The sequence below is a fragment of the Echinops telfairi genome, unplaced genomic scaffold, assembly GCF_000313985.2.
Source record: "Echinops telfairi isolate 266 unplaced genomic scaffold, ASM31398v2 ScPeMD7_7465;HRSCAF=8503, whole genome shotgun sequence".
Classification (NCBI taxonomy): domain Eukaryota; kingdom Metazoa; phylum Chordata; class Mammalia; order Afrosoricida; family Tenrecidae; genus Echinops; species Echinops telfairi.
Window position 1 is genome coordinate 8,745,897 of NW_022111365.1, and position 24,591 is coordinate 8,770,487.

Consider the following 24,591-nt stretch of genomic DNA (forward strand, 5'->3'; position numbering starts at 1 on the left):
GAGACCCCTCTGCAAAGGGATCTCCAGTGGCCTACTAATGGGCTTTGGCACCTTTATATTCTTAATAGCATGTACACCTACATTATTTGGTAAACTATTCTTCACTTAGAGTTGCTTGATATTTCTTGATAATTACATTTAGATCATTCATTTATGGCAGGACTTCCATAGAAATGATGATGTGACATACTCAATACAATCCTTTGAGAATACAGGTGATCTCACTTAGTTCCCATAGTTGCAATTGTAAGTATCATGGCTAGTTATGGCCTGCCTGGTGTTTCCACTCTTACTTTAATTCCCTTTGTATTTAATCTGTGAATACATATTTTATATTCTTTAAATTGTGAATATTTCTGATGTCTGAAGCATTCTACCTATACCTTATTTACTGCCAGAATTATGTATTATACTAAAAGAAATTAATCCTAGCTTTCATTGTTACTTTGCTTTTTTGAAAAATTTACCATAAGTGTTAATAGCTCATGGTTTTTAGCTTTTCTTTTTATTGTGCTGTTGATTCATGAAAAGTCAAGTGGCTATTAGTTGACTTCAGAAATTAAAGTAGATTTACTTAGGTACATAGAGTAGAGCACTTATACCACCTGCCTGCTGATGTGCTCAAGCCCCATGAGTTAGAAACCTATGCTATGTGTATATTTTGATGCATATTATCATCAAATGAATGGTAATTGTGCTTTTTCCCCTCACTCACTTCTCATGAATCTCTTGGCTTTGCAAGTCCATTGAAGTATTTTTCTTGTTGAGACAACCCCTGGGTATAATTCTATTACTTCTCAGCAGACACAGCACTCACTTCACTTTCATCGAGTCAGTTCTGACTTAGGGACCATATAGGACAGGGTAGAACTGCCCCTGTAGATTTTCCAAGATTAACTCTTTCTGGGAGAAAAAGCCTCATATTTTTCCTGCAAAGCAGCCACTAGTGGTTTTGAACTGCCCTTGAGGTTGACAACCCAATGCATAACCACTATACCCTTGGGGGTCCTTTAGCAGGGACAGTCTGTATGCATAATTTATTTTCTAACAATAAAAATATTAACATCAGGTTACTAACCTTGAATGAAGACTTCCATAAACACAGTGTATCTATTCCTCATAAAAAAAGGCAGTGCCTATGATAGAGGATATTTTGTTTTCTGTGTAGATTGAGATATTCAGTCACTCTTTTATGATAAATATTATAGTGGCATTTGGAAGAGTCTGAGGGAAATAATAACAAGTCAGTAAGACCAGCATTTTGTTTTGCTTTGCTTTTTAATTGACATTGGCCAATGAGATAACTTAAGAAAATTTATTTACTCTTTAGGAGGGTACATTTAGAAGACGTGTTTTTAAGGAAAATCTTACTGAAAATAGTAGTGTGACAGATGATTTGTTTCAGGTACTGAACAGTACAGTGATTACACTGGCTATGCTGAAACATACCGCTGGGCCCGGAGCCATGAAGATGGGGGTGAGAGGTAAGTTGTAGCTTACTTCAGTTCTGCTGGGCATAGCCCTGGACTCATTACTCTTTTATCTACTATTACTTTAACTTTTAAACTTTGTTCTTAAATGTATTACAGGTTCATTACCAATTAAAACAGTATCACCCTGTCCGTGTACCAAAAAGAAGATAAAAACTGAAAACCTGTATCTGTTAGCTCATAAGTGTAGAGCTCTCTACAGTTCTTGACCTCTGTTCTGCCAGTGGGAAGCAGTGGAGGTTAACTTTCAAATGTAATTAGAATAGGTTCTAATTAGAATGATTAGGTTAGGTAGATAGGAAAAGCCTTTGCTGGAACAATTTGCCTAATGCCACAACCAGCTGTAATGTGTTTTGCTGCTGCCATTACCCTAGCTCTTATTGAAATATGTATTCATACTTATACCTCCTTACTTCTACACTGTTTGTTTACTTTATTAGAAGTACATTTTTGCAGGAATGCTGTCTGAAAACTTGTGCTTTTGTACTTTGGTGGCAGAACCAACTATTCATCATACAGTTCTTCTGTGTCACAAACTTACTTTTTGTAATGTCTTCAGTTCAACCCCTGGCTTCCTTCTCCTTTTTTTTTTTTTTTTTTGCTTATATAGTTTCAGTAAACAATTATTTACATGGATATTTGTTCCTAGTAATTATTTTTGGACTAACACAAAGGTTTCTACTGCTGTTCTTCAGTGCAAAAAAATTACTTGTAATATTAGTACATAAAGTTAATTTAAATGATGAAATATTTGGAATTACACATTCTAAAATTGTCATCTCAACCAGACCTTCTCCTTTTCAAAGCAGTGTGTTATTATTTGGTGTGTTATCTTTGTCATTAAAAAAGTTTTTTTTCAGTCAGCAATTGAACATAATACATAGGATATTGTGTAACCATTATTCATTCTTACTAATACTTCTGGAAATAATTTCCAGGACAATATGTTGCGATATTACAAACCTAATGACTTAGAACAGATCTCTCAAAGCAAATGAATGCACTGTTTCTGAGACACAAATGTTATGTCTTTAGTATCAAAGGAAAACAAAGAACTAAATTCCTTTTATTTACCCCAAAAGCCTTTAACCTCTGAGACTCACTTAAGTGGTTTATTTGTGTGCACCAGGTCCTATGATGTTGACACTTAGTAGTTTTTCATTTAATGTTTAACAATTGACAGATATGTATGCCTCTGAATCTAAAAATAAAATGGTTTTCATGCTGTTTTGCTGAGAACTGTAAACACTGATTCTTTCTTTAATACTTTTAAACATTCCATTCATTTTAATATTGCAGGATCCTCAGAAAACTAAACCCTATGAAAGTATTGTCATTGTGAATAGCTATATTAATTTTTCATCTTTTTCCTCTCTGTCCTGCTCAGGGACGACTGGCAGAGGCGCTGTACTGAAATTGTTGCCATTGATGCACTTCACTTCAGACGGTATCTTGATCAGTTTGTCCCAGAGAAAATCAGACGCGAGCTTAACAAGGCCAGTAACCTTATTTCTTAGTTCCTCTGGCAGCTGTCATCTATGTACTTCCATTTTATTAATGCTGAAATTAATGCTTTCTGGTCATTCTTACAGTGTCAGTAGGTCTACCAACAGCTCTCCTGATTTAATGACTCTGACAGTTTGTACAAGATGTACTTTCCATTTCATAATTGTTTGATTACTGACAGAGGCTGCCAGATTTACTGCTGTATGATTTTAAACCATACACGTACACTTATCTCATCAAGAACATTAGCTTGATTTTATCTCATCAAGAACATTAGCTGATTTAAAAATTTCTAGACCATATAGAAATGAATGAACCTTGAAAATATTTTAAGCCTGCCCAACATTTTTAAAAAAGATATTCTATTTTAATCAGAATAAAAAACAAATAAGTTAAAAAGTCAAACTAATATTACTTTATTTTAATTAAAATTTACAAACAAAAGAGAAATGTAAATTATTTATGGATTTGGAGATTTGACAGTTATACAATCTGTGATTTTCTGTGATATACTGGTAATATACTCATTTTCCATTTATAATTGTTTTGCAGAAATATAAAAATGACCCATTTTTTAGTTTGTATTTTTACTATTGTTAACCATAATTAATAAACTTATTATAAAATATGCTGATTTGGGGCCTTGCCAAAACATCTGAGGTATTCATCTGTTTTTTTATTTCCTAAAATACTCCCATAACCAATAAGACTGACCTAGTACTGAAAACTATTGTAGTTAACTCTTCCAAACAGGATTTGGCTATAAGATTATTTATTAAAATGATGAGGTTTAGGGTCTTGTATGGCTGCACCAAGGCTTTGATAATGGAACCTGACTGGAGTGTACTATATTAAGGGAGTTGGCAGTTTTCTCCTAAGTCTATAATAAATACATTATCTCTACATCTCCCTGGTTCTTATTACAGGAGTAACTTGGGTACAGTTCTCTGTTTATCCCAGCTCAACAGTCTTGCCTTGGGTATTGTTAAATGAAGTAAACAATCAAATAATAAAAGAAAGTTTTTAATACACTTATAATTTAGTACATATTTTAAATATAATTTATATTGTTTTATTTTTATTCCATTTGATAATCTACACATTTTTAATGTATAATTTATATATAATTTATTAGATTGTTTTCATGTTTCGAGTTCTCAAAGGAATCTCTTAAAAAGTTTAAAGAATAATATGCTATTTTCCATAGGTGAACTATATAACAGGCATTTTTTATTTTAAAAAATAAAAGTAATTTCTCAGAAAACCTATCCAGAATTGGTATTTTTTTGGTTAATCAACAGTCTTAGGTTTCTCTATCTCACCTGATTTTGAAAATCTGATCTGCTTATATAAAATAATATAGATATAATTTTTTAACAAAAAAATTATTTTGCTCTCAAGTACATTTTAAATGCAAGCCTACTTTAATTATTCTATAGCTCTTGTTTTAATGTAGTCATCTGTAAGCCCATGGTGTTATGATACAGCATATAAAGTAGACTAAGAAAATAATCTCTAAATTTTCATCTGGTATTACTTTAAAAAAAAATCAATACATAGATCACTCCATAATTCAGTCACATCAAGCAGAATTGTACAGTTGCTACCACAATCAGTTTCCAAACATTCTTTTTGTACATAGACCCCTTGACATCGTTTCCCCTTCACCACCCACTCCACCACTGAAACCCCCTCCCCCTGAAACCCTTATTCTACTTGGTTTCTCTATAGGTTCATCAATCTGGGGTTTCATATACCAAAAACTTCAAGAGGGTGACCCCTGTGATATAACACTTCTGAGATGCACCTTAATACAAACAAACAAAAAACCAAACAGAACAATTCAAACCATAGATACAGACAATTTAGGAAACCAGATGAGATCCAGCATGCATTGTAAGGCAGATCTACTGACCAAGTTTTAACTGCTATTACTTTAAAAAAATTATTGTATTGTGTTTTAGGTGAGATTTTGCACAGCAAATTAGGTTCTCATTTAACAATTTTATACAGATTGTCCTGTGACATTGGTTGCAGTTTTCACAGTGTGCCAGCATTCTCATTGTGTCCATTAATCTAGCTTCCTTTTCTCTCCTTGACTTCTTTTCTTTGCCGCAATATAAATGATGATGATTTTTAAAGAGTACAGTACTTGGGGAGGTATAGTTTATTGTGTATTATTTTGTGAGCACTTGTGTCAGTTTTTCACATGATCATTGATATTAGAAGCCATTCACTTAAGCAGGACGTAGTCTGGAGAGAAATTCAAGAAAAATAAAATAAACCCAAAACATGTTATGTAAACTTAAAGCCTGATTTTATTATTATTACTTTAATGGCTAAAGTGTATTTTCAAGCATGTATCTCTATATTCAATCTATAAAGTGTAGATTCAAGCATATATCTGTAATTCATTTGTTTTTAGAAACTAACCACTGAACAACAAGTGATCTAAAATCAACAGTGAGGAGGGTCTAGGATCCCTGGTAGGGCTTGATCAAGGGCAGTGTAACCAAGAGGAATTACTGAAATCTGAATGAAGGCCGGCAATGATAATGGGACAAGAAGAAAGTAAAAGAAATAGAGAAAAGAACAAGGAGGCAAAGGACATTTATAGAGATCTAAATACAGGCATTGTACATTTATAAATATATGTACATAGATCTATATATGTACATAGATCTATGTACATATATTTATATGTTAAGTATCAAGGTAGCAGATGGATATTGGGCCTCTACTCAAGTACTCCCTCAACACAAGAACACTTAGTTCTAATAACCTGGCATTCCGTGATGCTCACCTTCCCAACACAATCGCTGAAGACAAAATAAGTGCATAGTAAATGTGGTGAAGAAAGATGATGGTGCCTGTAGCGTCTGGAATCTTACAGGCTTGAAGAGAAACAAGCGGCCATGTAGCTGAGAAGCAGCAAAGTCCACAATGAAGAAGCACACCAGCTTGTGTGATCATAGGTGTTGATGGTATCAGGTATCAGGCACCAAATACCCAGAACAAAAAATCATATCAATATAATGAGAGAGAGTGCAGAGTGGAGACCCAAAGCCCATCTGTAGACAATTGGGCATCCCATTACGGAAGGGTCACAAGGAAGAGACGAGGCAGTCAGGGTGCAGTACAGCACTGCTGAAACATCCAACTTTCCTCTAGTTCTTAAATGCTTCCTCCCCCACCCCACCCCCACCCCACACACACTATCATTGATCCAGTTCTACTCTACAAATTTGGCTAGACCAGAGCATGTACACGGGTACAGATAAGAGCTGGAAACACAGAGAATCCAGGACAGATAAACCTCCCAGAACCAGTATTGAGAATAGTGATACCAGGAGGGGAAGGGGAAGATGGGGGAGAAAGGTGGAACTGATCACAATGATCTACTTATAGCCCCCTCCCTGGGGAACAGACAACAGAAAAGTGGGTGAAGGGTGACATTGGTCAATTTAAGACATTAAAAAATAATTTATAAATTATCAAGGGCTTGTGATCGAGGGAGGGTGAGGAGAGAGTGGGGGAAATCAGCTGATGACAAGAGCTTAAGCAGAAAGAAAATGTTTTGAAAATGATAATGGGAACAAATTACAGATTGACACAATGTCTGTATGTATATATTGTGATAAGAACTGTATGAGTCCCCGATAAAATGATTTTTTACAAAAAGAAATTAACCTCAATTACGGCCTTTTTCCAAAGTGGTCTTTGAGCATAGATAAATCTTAATTCCTTATGGACATTTGATGTTCTAGCGCACTAACCTTCAATTACCTGTCCTGAAAGACACAAGATGTTTTTTAAATATTTGAAGTCTGGATATGTGTGTGAATAGATTAGTTTTAAGTATGAGCAGTTTTGAATAAAAAGTATTTATGGAATGGCAGTTAAAGGACTTTGCACATGAAAAATGAATCTTTTAGAGGAATTACTGAAACCCAAATGAAGGCTGAACATGATAGTGGAACAAGAGGAAAGTAAAAGGAAATAGAGGAAAGAGCTAGGAGGCAAAGGGCATATATATAGAGGTCTAAATACAGGTATATATATATATATATGTAAATATATTTATATATGAGGATGTGGAAATAGATCTATGTGCATATATGTATAGGTTTAGTATTAAGGTAGCAGATGGACATTGGGCCTCCACTCAAGTATTCCCTCAATGCAAGAATACTTTGTTTTATTAAACTGGCATTCCATGACGCTCACCTTCCCAACATAATCACTGAAGACAAAGTGGGTGCATAAGCAAATGTGGTGAAGAAAGCTGTTAGTGCCCAGCTATCAAAAGATGTAGCATCTCATGGCATGGTGATTCCTGGTGGATTTTTGTCAAATACCCTTCTGTGTTAATTGATATATGATCATGCTCTTTTCCTTTTTTTGTATTTACATAATGAAGTACATTGATTGTTTTTCTTTTGTGTTTTGTAAAATAATTTTATTGGGGCTTGTACAACTCCTATCACAATCCATGCATACTTCCATTTTGTCAAGCATACTTATACATTTGTTGCCATCATCATTCTCAAAGTATTTTCTTTCTACTTGAGCCCTTGGTATCAGCTCCTCATTTGTCCCTCTCCTTCCCATACCCTCTCAGTGATTGTTTTTTTCTAATATTGAACCACCCTTGCATACCTGGTATGACTTATTTGACCATGATATACTTTTAAAAATATTTTTTTAGATTCTACTGACTTAGGTTTGGTTTAGAATTTTTGCATTTATGTTCATGGGGATATTGGTCTACAGGTTTCTATTCTGGTAATGTATTTGCCTGGTTTTAGTATCAGAATTATACTCACTTCATAAAATGAGTCCAGGTATTTGCCATCCTTGTATTCTGGAATTGCTGTGTAGAATTGGTGTCTTACTGTTTTTTAATAAATAAGATGAGACTGGGGCTGGGAGTCCTAACCATAGTTACTGATCTAGTGTCAGTAATTTAGAGAGTGAATGCTGAGAAAGCATACTAATAATTCTTTGCCTTGATGAGGAAATAGTCATCAGTATCCTTCAAAGATAGCAGCAGTGTTTTAACAAGTGCCTTTCTTATAATTTAGTGACAGTCCATGCAGTTGGTAGTTAAAACAAACCAAACTCACTGCCATTAAGTTGATTGCCACTCAGAGCGACCCATTATTGTTGTTATTGTTCGGTGCCATTAAGTTGCCCCATAGCGACCCTATGCACTCAAAAAACGAAACACTACACGGTCCCATGCTATCCTCACAGTTCCTAAGCTAGTGCCCATTGATCCAGCCATGTGTCAGTTCATTTCATTGCGGAACTTCCTCTTTTTCACTGTCCTTCCACTTCACCAAATGTGATGTCTTCTCTAGGCACTGACTTCTCCTGACAACATGTCCAGGGTAAGACAAAGTCTATAAGACAGGGTAGAACTGCCCTGTGGAGTTCTGAGACTGGTAATCCTTACGAGAGTAGAAAACCTCTTCTTTCTTCCATGGATTAACTGGTGGCTTTTTACTGCTGACCTTGTGGTTAGCAGTCCAACTATAACTCCTGGTCTTCTTTAACTATCTCTGATATTTCCATTTGCATTAGTTTGAATTGGAAAAAAAACAGCCATATGTTGGTTTAAGTTTTTGATTTGCCCAGCATCAAAACAAATAAATGTTAGAATCTATCAGTTCTTTCTTTCATCCATGGATAATGCCAAGCTTTTCTATCTATCTATCTATCTATCTATCTATCTATCTATCTATCTATCTATCTATCTATCTATCTATCTATCTATCTATCCTTCTATTTTGGACTCAATGAAAAAAAAGAATGAGAGATGACATGAGTTTACTGATGGATACTGATCGTAGAACATCAATAAGGAGCTGCTAGTGTCTGGCCACTCATGTGCTTTGATATTTTTATCCATTCAGGCTTACTGTGGATTTGTCCGTCCTGGAGTTTCTTCAGAGAATCTTTCTGCAGTGGCCACAGGAAACTGGGGCTGTGGTGCCTTTGGAGGTGATTCTAGATTAAAAGGTGAGTTGTTATAGGAAGGATAATATCATTTTTACTGGGAAAAAGTCAGTTGGGTAAGCCAAATTTTCATTGTTCTGTCATAAAAAATACCAGAAAGGAAAAGGATATTAGTCACTACCTTTTTATTTTTTTTACTGTGTACAGTGCAATAGCAGTCTAGGAGATGTGGAATGGCTTAAGTCAGGAAATAATTTATTGGTAGCAGGTGTACACACTCGGATAAACAAAGCTATTGGCCATTTACCAGATGATGACATTCGCTTTTCTGTTTAAAGTATTACAGAAAATAGTGTTGTACTCTTATTTCATGTGATTACCGAAGTACTAATTAGACAATAAAAGCAATATTAAACAGCTAACTGGTTTTAATCGTCAAACTAGATACAGAGAAGATCTCCCCTACTAATGGGCATAAGAAAAATGAGTATGTCATAAGTTAAGCCTCCACCCAAAATATTTATTATTTTTGTAAAAGTGACATTGACTTTTTTTAATTCAGAAAAACAGTATAAAACATATGAACATCATCAGAATATCCTGTTAACTTTTGGATGGATATCCTTTTGGACATCTCAGCCATTATTAGACATTAATTAAATCATACCATATATTATGTTCTCTGACTTCCTGTTTTTGAGAACCCTACAGTCTCAGGGATAGCCTTTTAAAAAAAATCATTTTATTGGCAGCTCTTACAACTCTTATCACAATCCATACATACATCCATTGTGTCAAGCACATTTGTACATATGTTGCCATCATCATTCTTGAAACATTTTCTTTCTGCTTGAGCCCTTGGTGATCAGCTCATTCCCCCACACCCTTCTTCCCTCCCTCATGAACTCTTGATGACTTATCTTTTATTTTCCATGTCTTACACTGACTGCTGTCTCCCTTCACCCACTTTTCTGTTGTCTGTCCTCCTGGGAGGGAGTTATATGTAGATCATAGTAATTGGTTCCCCTTCAGGGACAGCTTTTAAAACAAAGAAGTGTATAGCTACTGTCAACCTTTTAAAGTAACTGTATCATTTTCTAATGCAGATATACTATGATTTGGTTGGTTTCCTTTATATTGTAATCATATTACTGCAATGTGTAATTGACTATAAGTCATATATATTTATTTCTATAGGGTAAATTCCTAGAAGTAAATGAATGAACTAGGGTATGTCTTGTTTATGTTTTGATAAACCAACCATGGAGTCTATTCTAGCTCGTAACAATCTATGTGTATCAGAGGAAAACTGTTCCCCAGAGTTTTCTATTGCTGATTTTTGGAAATTGATCATCAGGTTTTTCTTCCTAAGCACCGTGGGTGGACTCACCCTACCAACACCACCCTTTCCATTAGCAATAAGCACATTAACCATTAATGCCACCCAGGTACTCCTTTATGTTCATATGCTTCCTGTAAATTGACCTTCTGAAAGCCATTATCAGTTTATCTTCTCTGGCCATTTTTATTTCATTTCAAAATTACTTTTTACCTCTCTACCCATTGATCTCTTTTCAGTGTTACTTTGATTTTTCACTGGCTAGTAACAAGTCTTGTATATTAAGAAATATTAATCATTTAACTCTCATGTGTTTATAGGTATTTGTCTATATTTTGGGGGTTGGTTGGTTTCATTTAATTGCAGCTTATTTTGTTATTGCCACACCAAATTAAGTTTTATGTGTTAAAATTTTTATGGCATGCATGCAAAAAAATCTTTCCTCTACCCTTATTCTAAAGACTTTCTACCCACATTTTCTTCAAGTTTAAAAATAAAAACTGCATAGTGCTTTGCTCTGCTTTTTGAAATGGTCTAAATATAGAATTTCTGTTTTTTGTGTTTGTTTGTTTTTTCATTTTATTTTATGAAATACCTTATCATCCTGAATTTGTTTGAGAAAACATTTTTCACTCTGGGCTTATTGATTATCTGACAGACACTTTTTCTATTTTCCTCTTAGTAATATAAATGACTAAATTCATGCCATCAATTCCAAAAACAGGTCTGTCATAAGCTCTGGTCATTTCTGCTGGGCAATTTGAGGAGCTTTTAAATGCATTGGTTACTTTTCTTTACTTTATAACATAAAAATCTCTTTCTCAAATTGGAATTTTGCTCCTAATATCAAGCATAGTATTCAGAGATTTTCATTATGTAATTTATTTTATCAACTATTCAGATTGTTTTAAACTTTGAAGTAGCTTTTTGACAACTCCCCTTCATAATGAATAATCATTAAAACTATAATATAATGCCATTTAGTGGGGAACTAGTAACTAAAAATGTTAATTTTGAAAAATAGAATATTATATAATCATTAAAAGCCATTACAGAAATATGTCTCTTGACATGGGATAATATTCTTGGAGTATTGCCATATATGTGTGTGTGTGTGTGTGTGTGTGTGTATGGCATATAAACAACTTTTAAAATTCAGCTATGGGTTTATAGTATCGCACACAGTTTTGAGGTTCTCTGGATTGTATTTACATGCAACCATGTAGTCACTCCCCGCCCCACCCCCAATACCCTCTTATCCTATATGTACATTCTTTTCTTCTTTTTTTAAAATACTTTTATTGGGGACTCTTACATCTTTTATCACAATCCATACGTTCATCCAGTGTGTCGAGCATATGCTGCCATCATCACTTTCATAGCATTCTCTGCCCACTTGAGGCCCTGATATCAGCTCCCCATTTCTTCCCCCTCACTCCCCCACCTACCCCCACCACAAACCCTTGATAAGTTATAGATTATTATTTCCATATCTTACATTGTCTGTGGTTGCCCCTGACCCACTTTTCTGTTATTTGTCCCCCTAGGAGGAGGTTGTATGTTGATCCTTGTGATCGATTCCCCCTTTCTTCCCCTCCCCTCCCCTAATCCTCCTGGTATCTCTATTCTCATTGTTGGCCCTGAGGAGTTTATCTATCCTGGATTCCCTGTGTTGTAGGCTCTTATCTATAGCAGTGTGCATGCTCTGGTCTAATCCGATTTGTAAGATAAAATTGAGGTCATGATAGTGGGGTGAAGGAAGTACCAAAGAACAAGAGGAAAGTTGTGTGTTTCATCAGTGCTATACTTCACCCTGATTGGCTCATCTCTTCCCTGTGACCCTCTGTGAGGGGATGTCCAATTGTCTACAGATGGGCATTGGGTCTCCACTCCATACCCCATCCCACCATTCACCTTGGGTATGGTTTTGTTCTGGGTCTAAGATGCCTGATACCTGATCCCATCGACACCTCATGATCACACAAGCTGGTTTGCTTCTTCCATGTGGGCTTTGTTGCTTCTCAACTAGGTGGCTGTTTGTTTATCTTCAAGCCTTTACGACCCCAGATGCTCTATCTTTTGATAGCCGGGCACCATCAGCTTTCTTCACCACATTTGCTTATGCACTCATTTTGTCTTCAGTGATCATGTTGGGAAGGTGAGCATCACAGAATGCTGGATTGTTAGAACAAAATGTTCTTGTGTTAATGTCCATCTGCAATCGTCATTCTTTTTTTTATTTTTTATTTTTTTGTTTTTTTATTTTTTTTAACATTTTATTAGGGGCTGATACAACTGTTATCCCAATCCATACACACATCAATTGTGTAAAGCGCATTTGTACATCGTTTCTCAAAACATTTTCTCTCCTTTTAAACCCCCTACATTAGGTCCTCATTTTTCCCCTCCCTCCCCGCTCCCCCCACGTCATTCTTAACATATAGATGAGTACATAGTTCTATTCCCCTCGTTATATCTGTATTTACATAAGTACATGGCTATATTTAGGCCTCTATAAATTTCCTTTGCTTCCTAGACCTTTCCTCTATTTCCTTTTACTCTCCTCTTGTCCCACCATCATGTTCGGCCTTCATTCAGGTTTAGTAATTCCTTGCTGCAACATTGCCCTTGATTAAGCTCTACTAGGCATCCTACAACCTTCCTTCCATTGATTTTAGTTCACTTGTTGTTCCCTTGTCCCTGGGTTAATTCCCCCTACCCCCCTCTTCCTTTCTCCCACATTCCCTTCTCCTGTACCGCCCCCAGAACCATTGGTCCTGTTCTTTTCCTCTCTGAATTATTTATCTCACCTATCTTATGTAGATAGACATGTAGATACATTAATAAGTACAAAAACCTGGTAAAGCCAAATAAAACAACAAGGGAAGTCGAAACCAACAAAACAATAACAACTACAACCCAAAACAAAAACAAAATAACAATAACAAAAAGAAAGCCACTGACAAAAATGGAAATGCCTATAAATAGTTCGAGGTCTGTTTGTTGGCCTTTACGTGTGTTTTCCAATGAAGTCTGATGGGGTGCCCCACTCTTGTCTACAAAGTCTATTTTGGTATTCCTGGGGGTTTCATCACTCAGCTCCCCCTGCTCTCTGCTGCATGCCCTCAGTGCCTCGCCCCAATGTGATGGGGCCAGACCATGCACTATTCCCACCCTGTGTCTCCAGTCCTGTCCCCCACAGCCCTACAGTCCTCCCAGTGCATTGTCTGTTCTGAGCAGTAACACCATCGTTGGGCCTTGGTGGGCCAGGATGTCATCTCCTCCCTCTCCATCCCTTTTTGTTTCTCCTGTGTGCTCTAATCTGATGCGCCCCTCTTCCCAAGCTGTAGCCCCAGTGCTGTCCTCTGAAGTGCATTCTTATGAGGGCGGGGGCAGTGTGTCCATATAGTTGGGATTGGGACTGGCCATGCAGATCTCTATTGGTTCCCTGGTATATGCTGGTATGTTGTATTCATGTCTTGGCATGTCAGGTTGAAGCCTGGTCTCTCTCTCCCTCTCTTGTGGAAATATAAACAATACCCTCCCCTTAGGGTGGGTTAGTGCCCTGTTCCCCTCCTACCCTTGTCTTTCTTTTTTTCTCTCTCTCTTTCTTTCTCCCTCTTATTTAGTTGGTTGCCGTATGTATCCCTGGATTGGGTTTGGCCCCTGCCATAGTTGCTGGACCTCACCCCAGGAATGTGTGTATATAGGAAGTTTTCCCCTATGCCCCATTATATATATTTTTAAGCTTACCTCAGTGGACTAATGTTGTACATTTCCTTTTGTGCTTGAGTTACTTCACTTAACATGATTTTCTCCAGTTCTTCCCATGCGGCAATGTGCTTCATGCGTTCATTGCTACTTTTTAGGGATGTATACTACTGCACTGTATGTATGTTTTTTGATCCATTCATCTATTGATGGAAATTTGTGTTGTTTCCAACTCTTTGAAATTGTGAACTGTGCCGCAATGAACATTGGAGTGCAGATGTCTGACCGTGGTTTGTTTCTTGCCTCTTCTGGGTATATGCCCAGTAGGTGGATTGCTGGGTCATATCGTAGCTCAGTCTTCATCTGTTTTAGATATTGCTAAATCAATTTCCATAATGGCTGTACATACCTACAGGTCCACCAGCAGTGGACGAGAGTTCTTATCTCACCACAGCCCCGCCAACACTTGTACCTTGTATACATTATTTTTGTGAGTATTATTTAAAAAAAAAAAGGAGGGGGGTGCAAAACCTAACTGTGATTGGCTTTCTGGATGCTGTAGATATTATTTTTGTATGTATTATCCTATTTTTTATAACCAAAATAATCATCAAAATATTTTTTATGAAAGAATTATATGGTGCTCCGCTAGCATTGTCAACCACTTTAAAGATGCACATGATAATTACAAGCTGGTAAAATGTGAGAGAATCTGGGAAAATGTAATATTTACATTTTTATTTTAAATTTCTTGTTTAACATAGGCTCTTAGAATATGCTCACTGCCATCGAGTTGATTCAGGCTCATAGAAACCCTTCAGGACAGAGTAGAACTGCTTCCTGGGATTTCCAAAGCTATAAATCTTAATGAGAACAGATTGCCTCATCTTTTTCTCCATTGGTGCAGCTGATGGATTCAAACTGCTGACCACACAATTATCAGCCCAATATATAACCCACTACACAATTGTTGATAAATAACAGGGATCATTTATGAGGTCTGAGTTAGAATGGGTAAAGAATGTATGGTAAATTGCAGATATATCTGACCACCTCTGGTTTCCTTATTGCCACAATGCAGGTGTCAGACATGCCTTCACTCCCCATTCTTTACCCTATTCTGATACCAACCATTCCTCCCACTGCACTCTACTGCTTTGTTGGGTCCAATAATTCATTGCAGTAGCCACATAGAACTCACAGACTATAGTTACAATGAAAAGGGTTTGTTAGGGGAGTTAATACCTTACCACGAGTCAGAATCAGCATACAATAAGGATGCAATTATTTATCCTCAGCCTCCATGAACCAGGAAGTCAGCTAGCCAGCCTTAATAAATGTTAAGTTGCCACTCCCCTGTGGTCCCAAAGGCTAGAATATAGTCTCATGTATGCACTTTAAAAGGCTTCTAGAGTATTTTTTGTTGGCATTTCAGGAGATACTGTTGAGTTAGTGGACATAAAGTGACTGTGGATTTTTTTTTTAATGTCTGGAAGCTCCTGATGATCAATTAGGTCTAGGAATTCTTGTATCTTCTCATTCACTTTGTAGTTATTCTTCAATTTGTAGCCTGATTTTTAAGGTAAAGAAACTAAGATTCGTAGAGAGTTTAAGTAAACCTGCCAAATAAAGAGTCGCTAAATGTTAGATCCAACCTTCATACTTGGCCCTTTCTTGCCAAAGAGCCACTACATGTTCTTTTCTAAACATGTTGAGTGCATGCTGTGTGCTAGTCATTGTACTCAGGGTATTACTTCTGTGTTATAACTCACAACAGCCTATTCGGTAGGTTTTTGTTTTTATTTTGATAGGTAAGACACCAAGATACAAAGAGGTAAATAACTAGTGAAAGACCTGCCGATAACAAGTGCCAGAGCCAGGATTTCATCCCAGGTTGCCTTGGATAAGGTCTGCGCTTTGGGGCATTCAATCCATATTGGGTTCATGTTCGAAATCTGCGCCTAAATCAGGGAGTTGGTATTCTACTGATGGTTGACTGTTTCAAAGATAAGAGTATTTTTTGGTAAGTGTATTCTTTAAAGCAGGTCAGTGGACCAAAATTTGGGCCCAGGGTGGTGTCTGTCATCTCCATCCCAAAAGAGAAGGAAAGGATTGATGCTGGGCAAGAAAAAATAATCTGATATAAATTGAAATAAGGTACCTTGGGAGCTCAACTCTTTTTGAATTAAAAAAAAAAGCCCATACTTGCCATATTCTTCTGAACAAACTACTAGCCTGAGCACTAATATGCTCAGTTTTCCTCCAAAATCCAGATTTTACCATGGTCCCTTGAGCAGCCTTCACTTTCCACCTGAAAAATCTCCCCAGCATCTCCTGAATAGTTGGTCTCAACCTTCCAATTCTTTCTTGGACAGAGCCTTTCTTTGTACATGGTAGGTATTTAACTAATATTTGTGAATTAATAAGTGAATCACAGAATTCAAAAGAGGATATGGAACAAGGGATATAATTGCTGATATCAGATGGATCGTGGCAAAATCAGACATTACCAGAAAGATACTTGTGTTTTATTGACTGTACCAAAGTATTCAACTGTGTGGATCATACCAAACTGTGGATAGGTTTGAGAATAGAAATTCCATGACACTGCATTTTGTGCTGATGCAGAACCCGTACATTGATCTAGAGCAGTGGTTTTCAACCTTTCCGATGCTGCGACCCTTTAATACAGTTTCATTGCTACTTCATAACTGTAATTTTGCTACTGTTATGAATCGGGCAACCCCTGTGAAAGGGTTGTTTGACCACCAAAGGGTCACGACCCACAAGTTGAGAACTGCTGATCTAGAGGCAGTTGTATGAACAGAACAATGGAATACAAAATTATTTAAAATCAGGAAAGGTGTGCATCAGGGTATCCTCTAACGATACTTGTTCAGTCTCTTTACTGAGCAGATTATCAGAGAAGCTGGATTATACGAAGGGGTACCCAAAAACACTGAATTTGCGCTGGGCAGAGCGGAGCTTTCATAGTATGCATTTCCCCCCCGCCTAGGCTAGCATCTAGCAACTCCCTCTGAGTTAGTGCGCCCAGTGGCATCTCCTGGGATAGTTCTCTCTGGTCACAGTGAATTTTTTTGTAAAAGCAGCTTGTTTCCAACCTCACTTTTTGTGATGGCTGATTAAAGAGAACAGTATGCGGCTGTAAAATTTTTTTCCTGCTTGGGAAAAATGTTGCAAAAACTGTTGTGTTGTTGAACACAGAAGGGCAGCACTATGGGAAAAATTCAAGTGTTTGAGTGGTTTTCTCGTTTCAATATAGGTGAAATGTCGATTAATGACAAACCTCATTTTTGACGTTACTCGCTTCCCGAATGGATGAAAATGTTGACTCATAGTGCATTTAGAGTTTGTTCCACCAGGTCAGACTGTTAATCAAGCTTTCTATTTAGGGACTCTGTAAACCTGTAAAACTGTGTGACAGAAAAGGGCCTGATTTGTGGCAGATGGGGACTGGTTTTGCTACCACAACAATGCACCTACTCACGCAACCATCTCTGCACCAGTTTTTGGCAAAATACAGTATGCCTTTCTTGCCCCATGCACTTTACTCACCAGACCTCATCCCACGCTACTTCTTTTTGTTTCCATGAATGAAGAGGGACATGAAAGGACAGCAATTTGATGACATAGAAGAGGTGAAGAAAAAAACAAGGGAGGTGCTGTCAGCCATCCAAACAGATGAGTTTGAAAAATGTTTCCAAGAATGGGATCACAGATTTGACAAATGTATTAAGGGTATTGGAGAGTACTGTACTTTGAAATGGTATATGGTTGTTTTGTAAAAAATATTAAGCACATAGCTTTGAAGAAAAATCTAGTCTTGGGAACTGAGACACCGCTCCTTTATCAGTCTCCAGGCCAGTCTGCCTACATACAGATATGCCCACATACGGGGTCGCCACAACATGAGGAACTGTATTAAAGGGTCGCAGCGTTAGGAAGGTTCAGAACCACTGCCCCAGAGCAAGGACAACATATAGGTAAAGCAGAGCAGCAACAAAAAAGAGGAAGGCCCTCAACAACATGATTGACACAGTGGCTGTGTACCATTGGGCTCAAACTTAAGAGCAATTGTGAGGGTGGCACAGGAACAGGTAGTGTTTTGTTCTGTTGTTACATAGATAGGTTTGCTATGAGTTGTAACTGGCTTGATGGCACATAACAATTTTCTTTTTCAAAATGAAAATGCTAATAAATTTTGGTGGGGGGTGTTTATAAAAACTAAATGAGTTAGTATCTATAAATCTTGAATTGGTATGTGTAAAACTCTTAAATTAGTGTTGAACACAATCTAGGAGCTCAGTGTTAGCAATTGTAACCATTATTACATGTTAGTGGTCTTAAACCATACCTATGGTATAAGTGTCCCTCATTTTACCTTCTGTTTTGCTTTTTTGTTTATTTGTTGGCACTAGGACCCAATGGATTTTTTTCATTTTTAGGGTAGTCATAAGTATTTATATTTTTCTCATAGCTTAGCATTAATGCCACAAAGAAATTTAAAACTAAACTCCCTACAGATCAATTTAAGTCACTGTTTTGGCATCGAGTTGTGCTTGCACTTAGAATTTGATGCTTTTATATGTGCCTTGGAGTCAGTCCACAAACCCAATTAGATTTGTGATTTATTCTCTAATTTGTGATGCAAGAGCATTTACTTAAATCAGACATGAGTCTCTAAATTTGCAAATTTGCAAAAATCTTGAGAATTGTATAAATTGTGCAGGTCTGGTTTTTCAAATTAGGGTATTTATAAATTACTAATGTATCTAGGGCCAAGGTTAGTTTATCTTAGTGGAAATCTTGTATATTTAAAATATTAAATCCAGTGTAAGGAGAAAAAAATATTATAAATATATTATGGGATTCAAAGGTCTGCAAAAATCTTTAGAAATTTCTGATTAAAGCCCCTTAATGCACAGCTCAGAAAATGAGGGCAAGAGAATTAAGTGACTTAACTGAGGTCCTAGACCTAGAGAGTAGCAGCCCTGTTGTACATGTTTATGTCAGAGTGTGCTCAGACAGAAATGGATATAAAATCAAGAATGTAATCTGAATCCGTTTTGCTGTGTACCTTTCTCTTATTAGCATTAAAATCCAGCCTCTTTGAAAACTCTGTCAAGCTTAACTCTAAAAGTCTGTTCATAGTGACAAATGGTCTGTGGAACATTTTCATTAAAATAAATACTGTAAAGAGATAAGTTTTGAATTTTGTATTGATAATGCATTTGCATATGTGACAAATGACCAGCAAGCTAATATGTTTGTATGTAAGAAGGACATAGGACTTAAAGGCGTTTTCTTTTGGTTTTTTTGTTGGTATAATTTTTAAGTAGGTAAAGCTTACAGCCAAGTACTTACTTGAAGTAAGCAATAATACTTCTTAGTAAAGGAGAATGATGATTCATTAGTTTCCATTTTTACATGTAAGTTAGATTAATAAGAAACCTTTTAAAATTGAATGGACTGGAGCTTTAATGTTTGCATAAGTTGGTTGAGCAGTTTTAATTAAAACCTATCTCTGTCTTGAGATTAATTATTTTCAACCCTCTGAGATTAATGAGGCCTAGTCATAGTACCTCACACATGGTGGCTATTCAATGGGAGTTGAGGTAATTTGGTAGTATTTTAGAATCTGTCTCAATTACATTGCCACAGGTATATTTTCCATAAACCTTGAAAATGCTCAACTATTTTAAATTTTCCAACCAACATTTAAAAATTGTCTTACTCCATAATTTTTAAGCTTTTTATTTTAAAATAATTTCACTTTATGAAAGGTGACAAAAATTGACTATAACATTTCTCCTGGTGTATATATATATACATACATAGTTTTACCAGCACCATTTGTTAAAGAGACCATCTCTTCTCCATTAATGTGTTTGGGCCCTTTGTCAAAGATCAGCTGTATATAGATGGACCCATTTACCTGTTGGTTCTTGATTCAGTTCCATTGGTCTATGGATCTATATCATGTACCAATACCAGGCTGTTTTGACTACTGTAGCTGTATAGTAGGTTTGGGTTGGGGTTTTTTTTTAGGGGGGGGTGTTGTTTTTTTTTTAAATAGTTCTATAGCGGTATAATTTAAAATTTCATACTATTCAGTAGTTCGATCATGTTGTGTAGAATTTTGCAATCATTACCACAATCAACTTCAGAACATTTTTTTCCTCCTTGTACCCATTACTGTTGACTCCCTACCCACCTCCCCTTCTTTCTGCCCAGGTAATTATTAATCCTGTTGCTGTCTTCATAGATTTACTCACCCTGACTTACTCATATAGAAAAACATACAAAACAAAAGCCAAAAAATAAAGGACCCAGAAACTTTAACTAAATAAAATAAGAAAACCTCAATTAAAAAGAAAGCAGAAAATATTTTTTGAAAACCAGAATAAATTCAGAATGCATAAAAAATGACAATAGCTAATGCTCTTTGTCTAATATTAAGCTATTCATATTACTAAAGTTAGTGGGGATTTTACCAGAGACTCAAGCCACACATTCCTAACTCACTGCCATTGAATTGAGTCTAACTGATAGCAACCACATAGAACAGAGTAGAACTGCCCATGTAGATTTCTGAGACTATGGTAGTAGGAAGCCTCATCTCTCTTGATGTGCCTGGTGGGTTTGAACTGTTGGCTTTGTGGTTAACTGCACAACATGTGTTGTAGCCACATAGGGACCCTGCAAATGGATTTAAGGCTTCTGCTATCATCCATAATGTTCTGCAAACTGAGTATTTAGAATTTAGGCTCAGGTAATGTTCCCTCCTTAGATCATACAGGCTGATGTACTTCTGTATAGACTTAGCTGACTCCTCATTTAGATGGCTACTTAAGTAGATAGTTTTGAGGTTGGGAAGTGAGAGGCCCCAATTTCCTCCTTCTTTAGTACTTTGCTTATGTGGGATCTCTTCCCTTTCAAAATGAAGTTGGTTAGTAGTTCTTCCATATCTTTAAAGAAAGATGGTGAAATTTAGGTCAAACTTGCATTGTATCTGTAGATTGTTTTGGATAGTGACATTTTAAATCTTTCAAGAGCATGGTGTTATTTTCCTTTTATGTAGGCCTCTTTGGAGTTCTTGTGTTTACATAAGTCTTTTGTTTTTCAGGTCAGATTTCTTCCTGAATATTTCATCTTTTGAGTGGCTATTATAAAAGATACCATTTCCCTAATTTCCTTTTTAGAGTTCTCCTTGTTGGCATAAAGGAATCCAGCTGGTTTTTCTATGTTGATTTTTGTACCCTGCCAATCCGCCAAACCACTCAAATTAGTTTGAACAGTTTTCCTGCCACATCTTTGTGGTTTTTTATGTATAGAATCATATAATTTGCAAGTAGAGTTCTACTTCTTTGCCAATTTAGAAGTCTTTAATTTTTCTTTCTTTTTTGATAGCTCTGGCTAAGACTTTTGCAGCACAATATTGAGTAAAAGTGATGATAAAGGGCATTCTTGACTAGTTCCTGTTTGCAGTGGAATGCTTTCAGGTTCTCTGCATTGAAAGTATTGTTGGCCTTTGGTTATATATATATGCTGTTTATTATGTTGAAGAATTTCCCTTCTAGTCCTATTTTGTTGAGTGTTTTTATGAGGAATGGACATTGGAATTTGTCGAGGACATTTTCTGCATCAATTGATATGATCATGTGGTTCTTTTCTTTTGTTTTATTTATGTGATGGATTGAATTTATTGTTTTTCTGATGTTGAACCTTCCTTGCATAGTTGGTATTACCCCACTTGGCCAATAGGTGTTGTTTTTTATATGTTCTTGAATTCTTTAGGTTAAGATTTTTTGATAAGTTTTACATCTAAATTCATGAGCCCTGGGAGCATAGTAGTTATGCATTGGACTGTGAGCCATAAAATCAGCAGTTCAAGACCATTATTTGCCACACGAAAGATAGTTCTGCTCTGTCATATGGGGTCACCATGAGTCGTAATTAACTCAGTGGCAATGAGCTTGGATTTTACATATGTTCAAGAGGGATATTGGTCTATAATTTTCTTTTTTTAGTTTTTAGTTTCTCTTCTTGTTTTGATATCCAGGTTATATTCCGTCCATGAAATTAATTCAAGAGTTTTCCATCTATTTCTGTGTGCTGGAATCGATGTCAGCTCATCTCTGAATGTTTGGTAGAATTTACTAGTAAAATTATCAGGGCTCACTAGCCCATAATCAAGATAAAGTGGTGGTGGTTCCATTTAGGTTCCATTAGGTTCCATTTAGTTCTAACTCATAGAGTCCCTGTGTATAACAGAATGAAACATGGCTTACTCCTACACCTTTCTCACAATTGTTATATTTGAGCCCATTGTTGTAACCGCTGTGTCAATGTATCTTGTCAAGAGCTTCCTCTTTTTCACTACCCCTATATTTTACCAAGCATGAAGTCCTTTTCCAGGATTTGTCTCTCCTGCTAACATGTCCAAAGTATGTGCAAGGAGCATTGTGACTGTACTTCTTCCAAGAGAGATTTGGGTATTCTTTTTGAAGTCTGTAATAGTTTATATATTTTTCACCAGCACCATAATTTAAATGCCTTGATTGTTCTATGGTCTTTCTTCCTTAGTGTCCAACGTTCACATGCATAGGAGGTGATTGAAAATATCATGGCTTGGATGGATCGGTGCACTTGAGCCCTCAAAGTAACCTCCTTGCTTTTAAACATCTTAAAGAGGTCTTGTGCAACAGATTTACCCAATGCAGCGTGTCTTTTGATATTCAGGTTGTTGCTTTTAGGAGGATTGATTGTGGATCCAAACAAGATGAAATCCATGACAGCTTCAATCTTTTCTCCATTTATCATGATGTTACTTATTGGTCCAGTTGTGAGGATTTTGGTCCTCTTTACATTAAGTTGTAATCCAGACTGAAGGCTGCAGCCCTTGACCTTTATCAGCAAGTGTTCCAAGTCCTCCTGACTTTTAACAACCAAGCTTGTGCCATCTACTTATTGAAGGTTCTTAATAAGCCTACCGCCAGTCCAAATGCCAAGTTCTTTTTTGTTTAGTCTGATTTATCTGATGATTTGCTCAGCAAAAACATTGAATAAGTATGATGAGCCAATTCTACTGAAACACATAACCTTTCTTAATTTTAAACTATACCATATTCCCTGTTCTGTGCTTACATGTGCCTCTTGAAATATATACCGGTTCCCCAAGAGCAAAGTAAAGTGTTCTGGAATTCCCACCCTTCTCACATCTATTCATAGTTTGCTATGATCCACATAGTGGAATGCCTTTGCATATTTAATAAAACACAACTAAACATCTTTCTGGTATTCTCTGTTTTACATCTAACAATGGCAATGACCTCTCTTACTCTACATTCTCATCTGAATTCAGTATGAATTTCTGGCAACTTTCTATCACTGTACTATTCCAACCATTGTTGAATGACCTTCAGCAAGAGTTACTTGCATGTGATATCAAAGATCCTGCTCTGTGCAAGAATACCCAAATCTGTGCATTCTGTTGGGTCACCTTTCTTTGGAATGGGTAAAAATATGCATTTCTTTCAGTCAGTTGGCAAAGTTGGTCTCATCCAAATTTCTTCACATAGACAAGTGAGTGATTCCAGTGCTTCATCAGCAAGTTGAAACATTTCAATTAGTATTCTGTCAATTCCCTGAGTCTTGTTTTTAGCTGATGACTTCGGTGCAGTTTGGACTTCTTCCTTCAGTACCATTAGTTCTTTTGTGTCTATATAATTTTAGTGACATATGCTCCACATATCATACCATTTAATCAGTTATTCATACAAGAAGAGTTATACATTCATCAACAAAATCAATTTCAGAACATTCCCTCTCATATTCATGGTTGTTAGCTCCTCCATTTCCCCCTGTCCTATCCTGCCATACCTTTATGCCATTATCAATCCAGTTCTGTCTCTATAGATCTACCTATCCTGGATATCATATATAAGGAAAATCTAATAGAACACAAAAAGGAAGGGGTGGGGGGGACAATGTCTAGACAACACATATAAAAACTTCAATCTAAAAGAAAGCAGAAAATATTAAAACCTGAGACACCAACAAAGTGCATCACGAGGGAGATCAAACCTAACCTAATTACATCTGCTATGATCAATTGTACAATAAACGTTTTCTGTTTAATAGTAAGGTGATTCACATTCCTCAGCTATAATCAGAGGGATTTCACTGGATAATTAATCCATATATAGCCCCCACATATGGATTGTGAGCTTCTAATGTCATCCATGTTGTTTTATTGATGTTATGTGTCACTGAGTTTGTTCTGACCCATAGCAATGCGATGGACAACAGAACAAAACACAGCCTGGTCCTGCGCCATCCTCACAATTGTTCTTGTGCCTTAATTCATTGCTGCAGCCACTATGTCAGTCCATCTCTTGAGGGAGTTCCTCTTTTTTGCTGCCCCTCAGCTTTATCAAACATGATATCCAGAATGGTTTCTCCTCACACCATGTCCAAAGTACAGTAGAACCCCGGTACTCAACCACATCAGTACTCGACATAATCAGATTTCAATGCAAAATGTTGAGAAAATTTTGTATC

General features: G+C 36.6%; 1 protein-coding gene across 2 annotated transcripts in view; it reads left to right on the forward strand.

The window, feature by feature from the left end:
- The window catches only part of PARG (poly(ADP-ribose) glycohydrolase), a 164,577-nt gene that overhangs the window by 131,698 nt on the left and 8,288 nt on the right, over window positions 1-24,591 (forward strand). For both annotated transcript variants that reach the window (XM_045283673.1, XM_004716237.3), the window contains exons 14-16: window positions 1,406-1,484; window positions 2,878-2,986; window positions 8,915-9,020. In XM_045283673.1, the coding sequence (XP_045139608.1) occupies window positions 1,406-1,484; window positions 2,878-2,986; window positions 8,915-9,020 (294 nt within the window). The remainder of the gene's footprint in view (window positions 1-1,405; window positions 1,485-2,877; window positions 2,987-8,914; window positions 9,021-24,591) is intronic.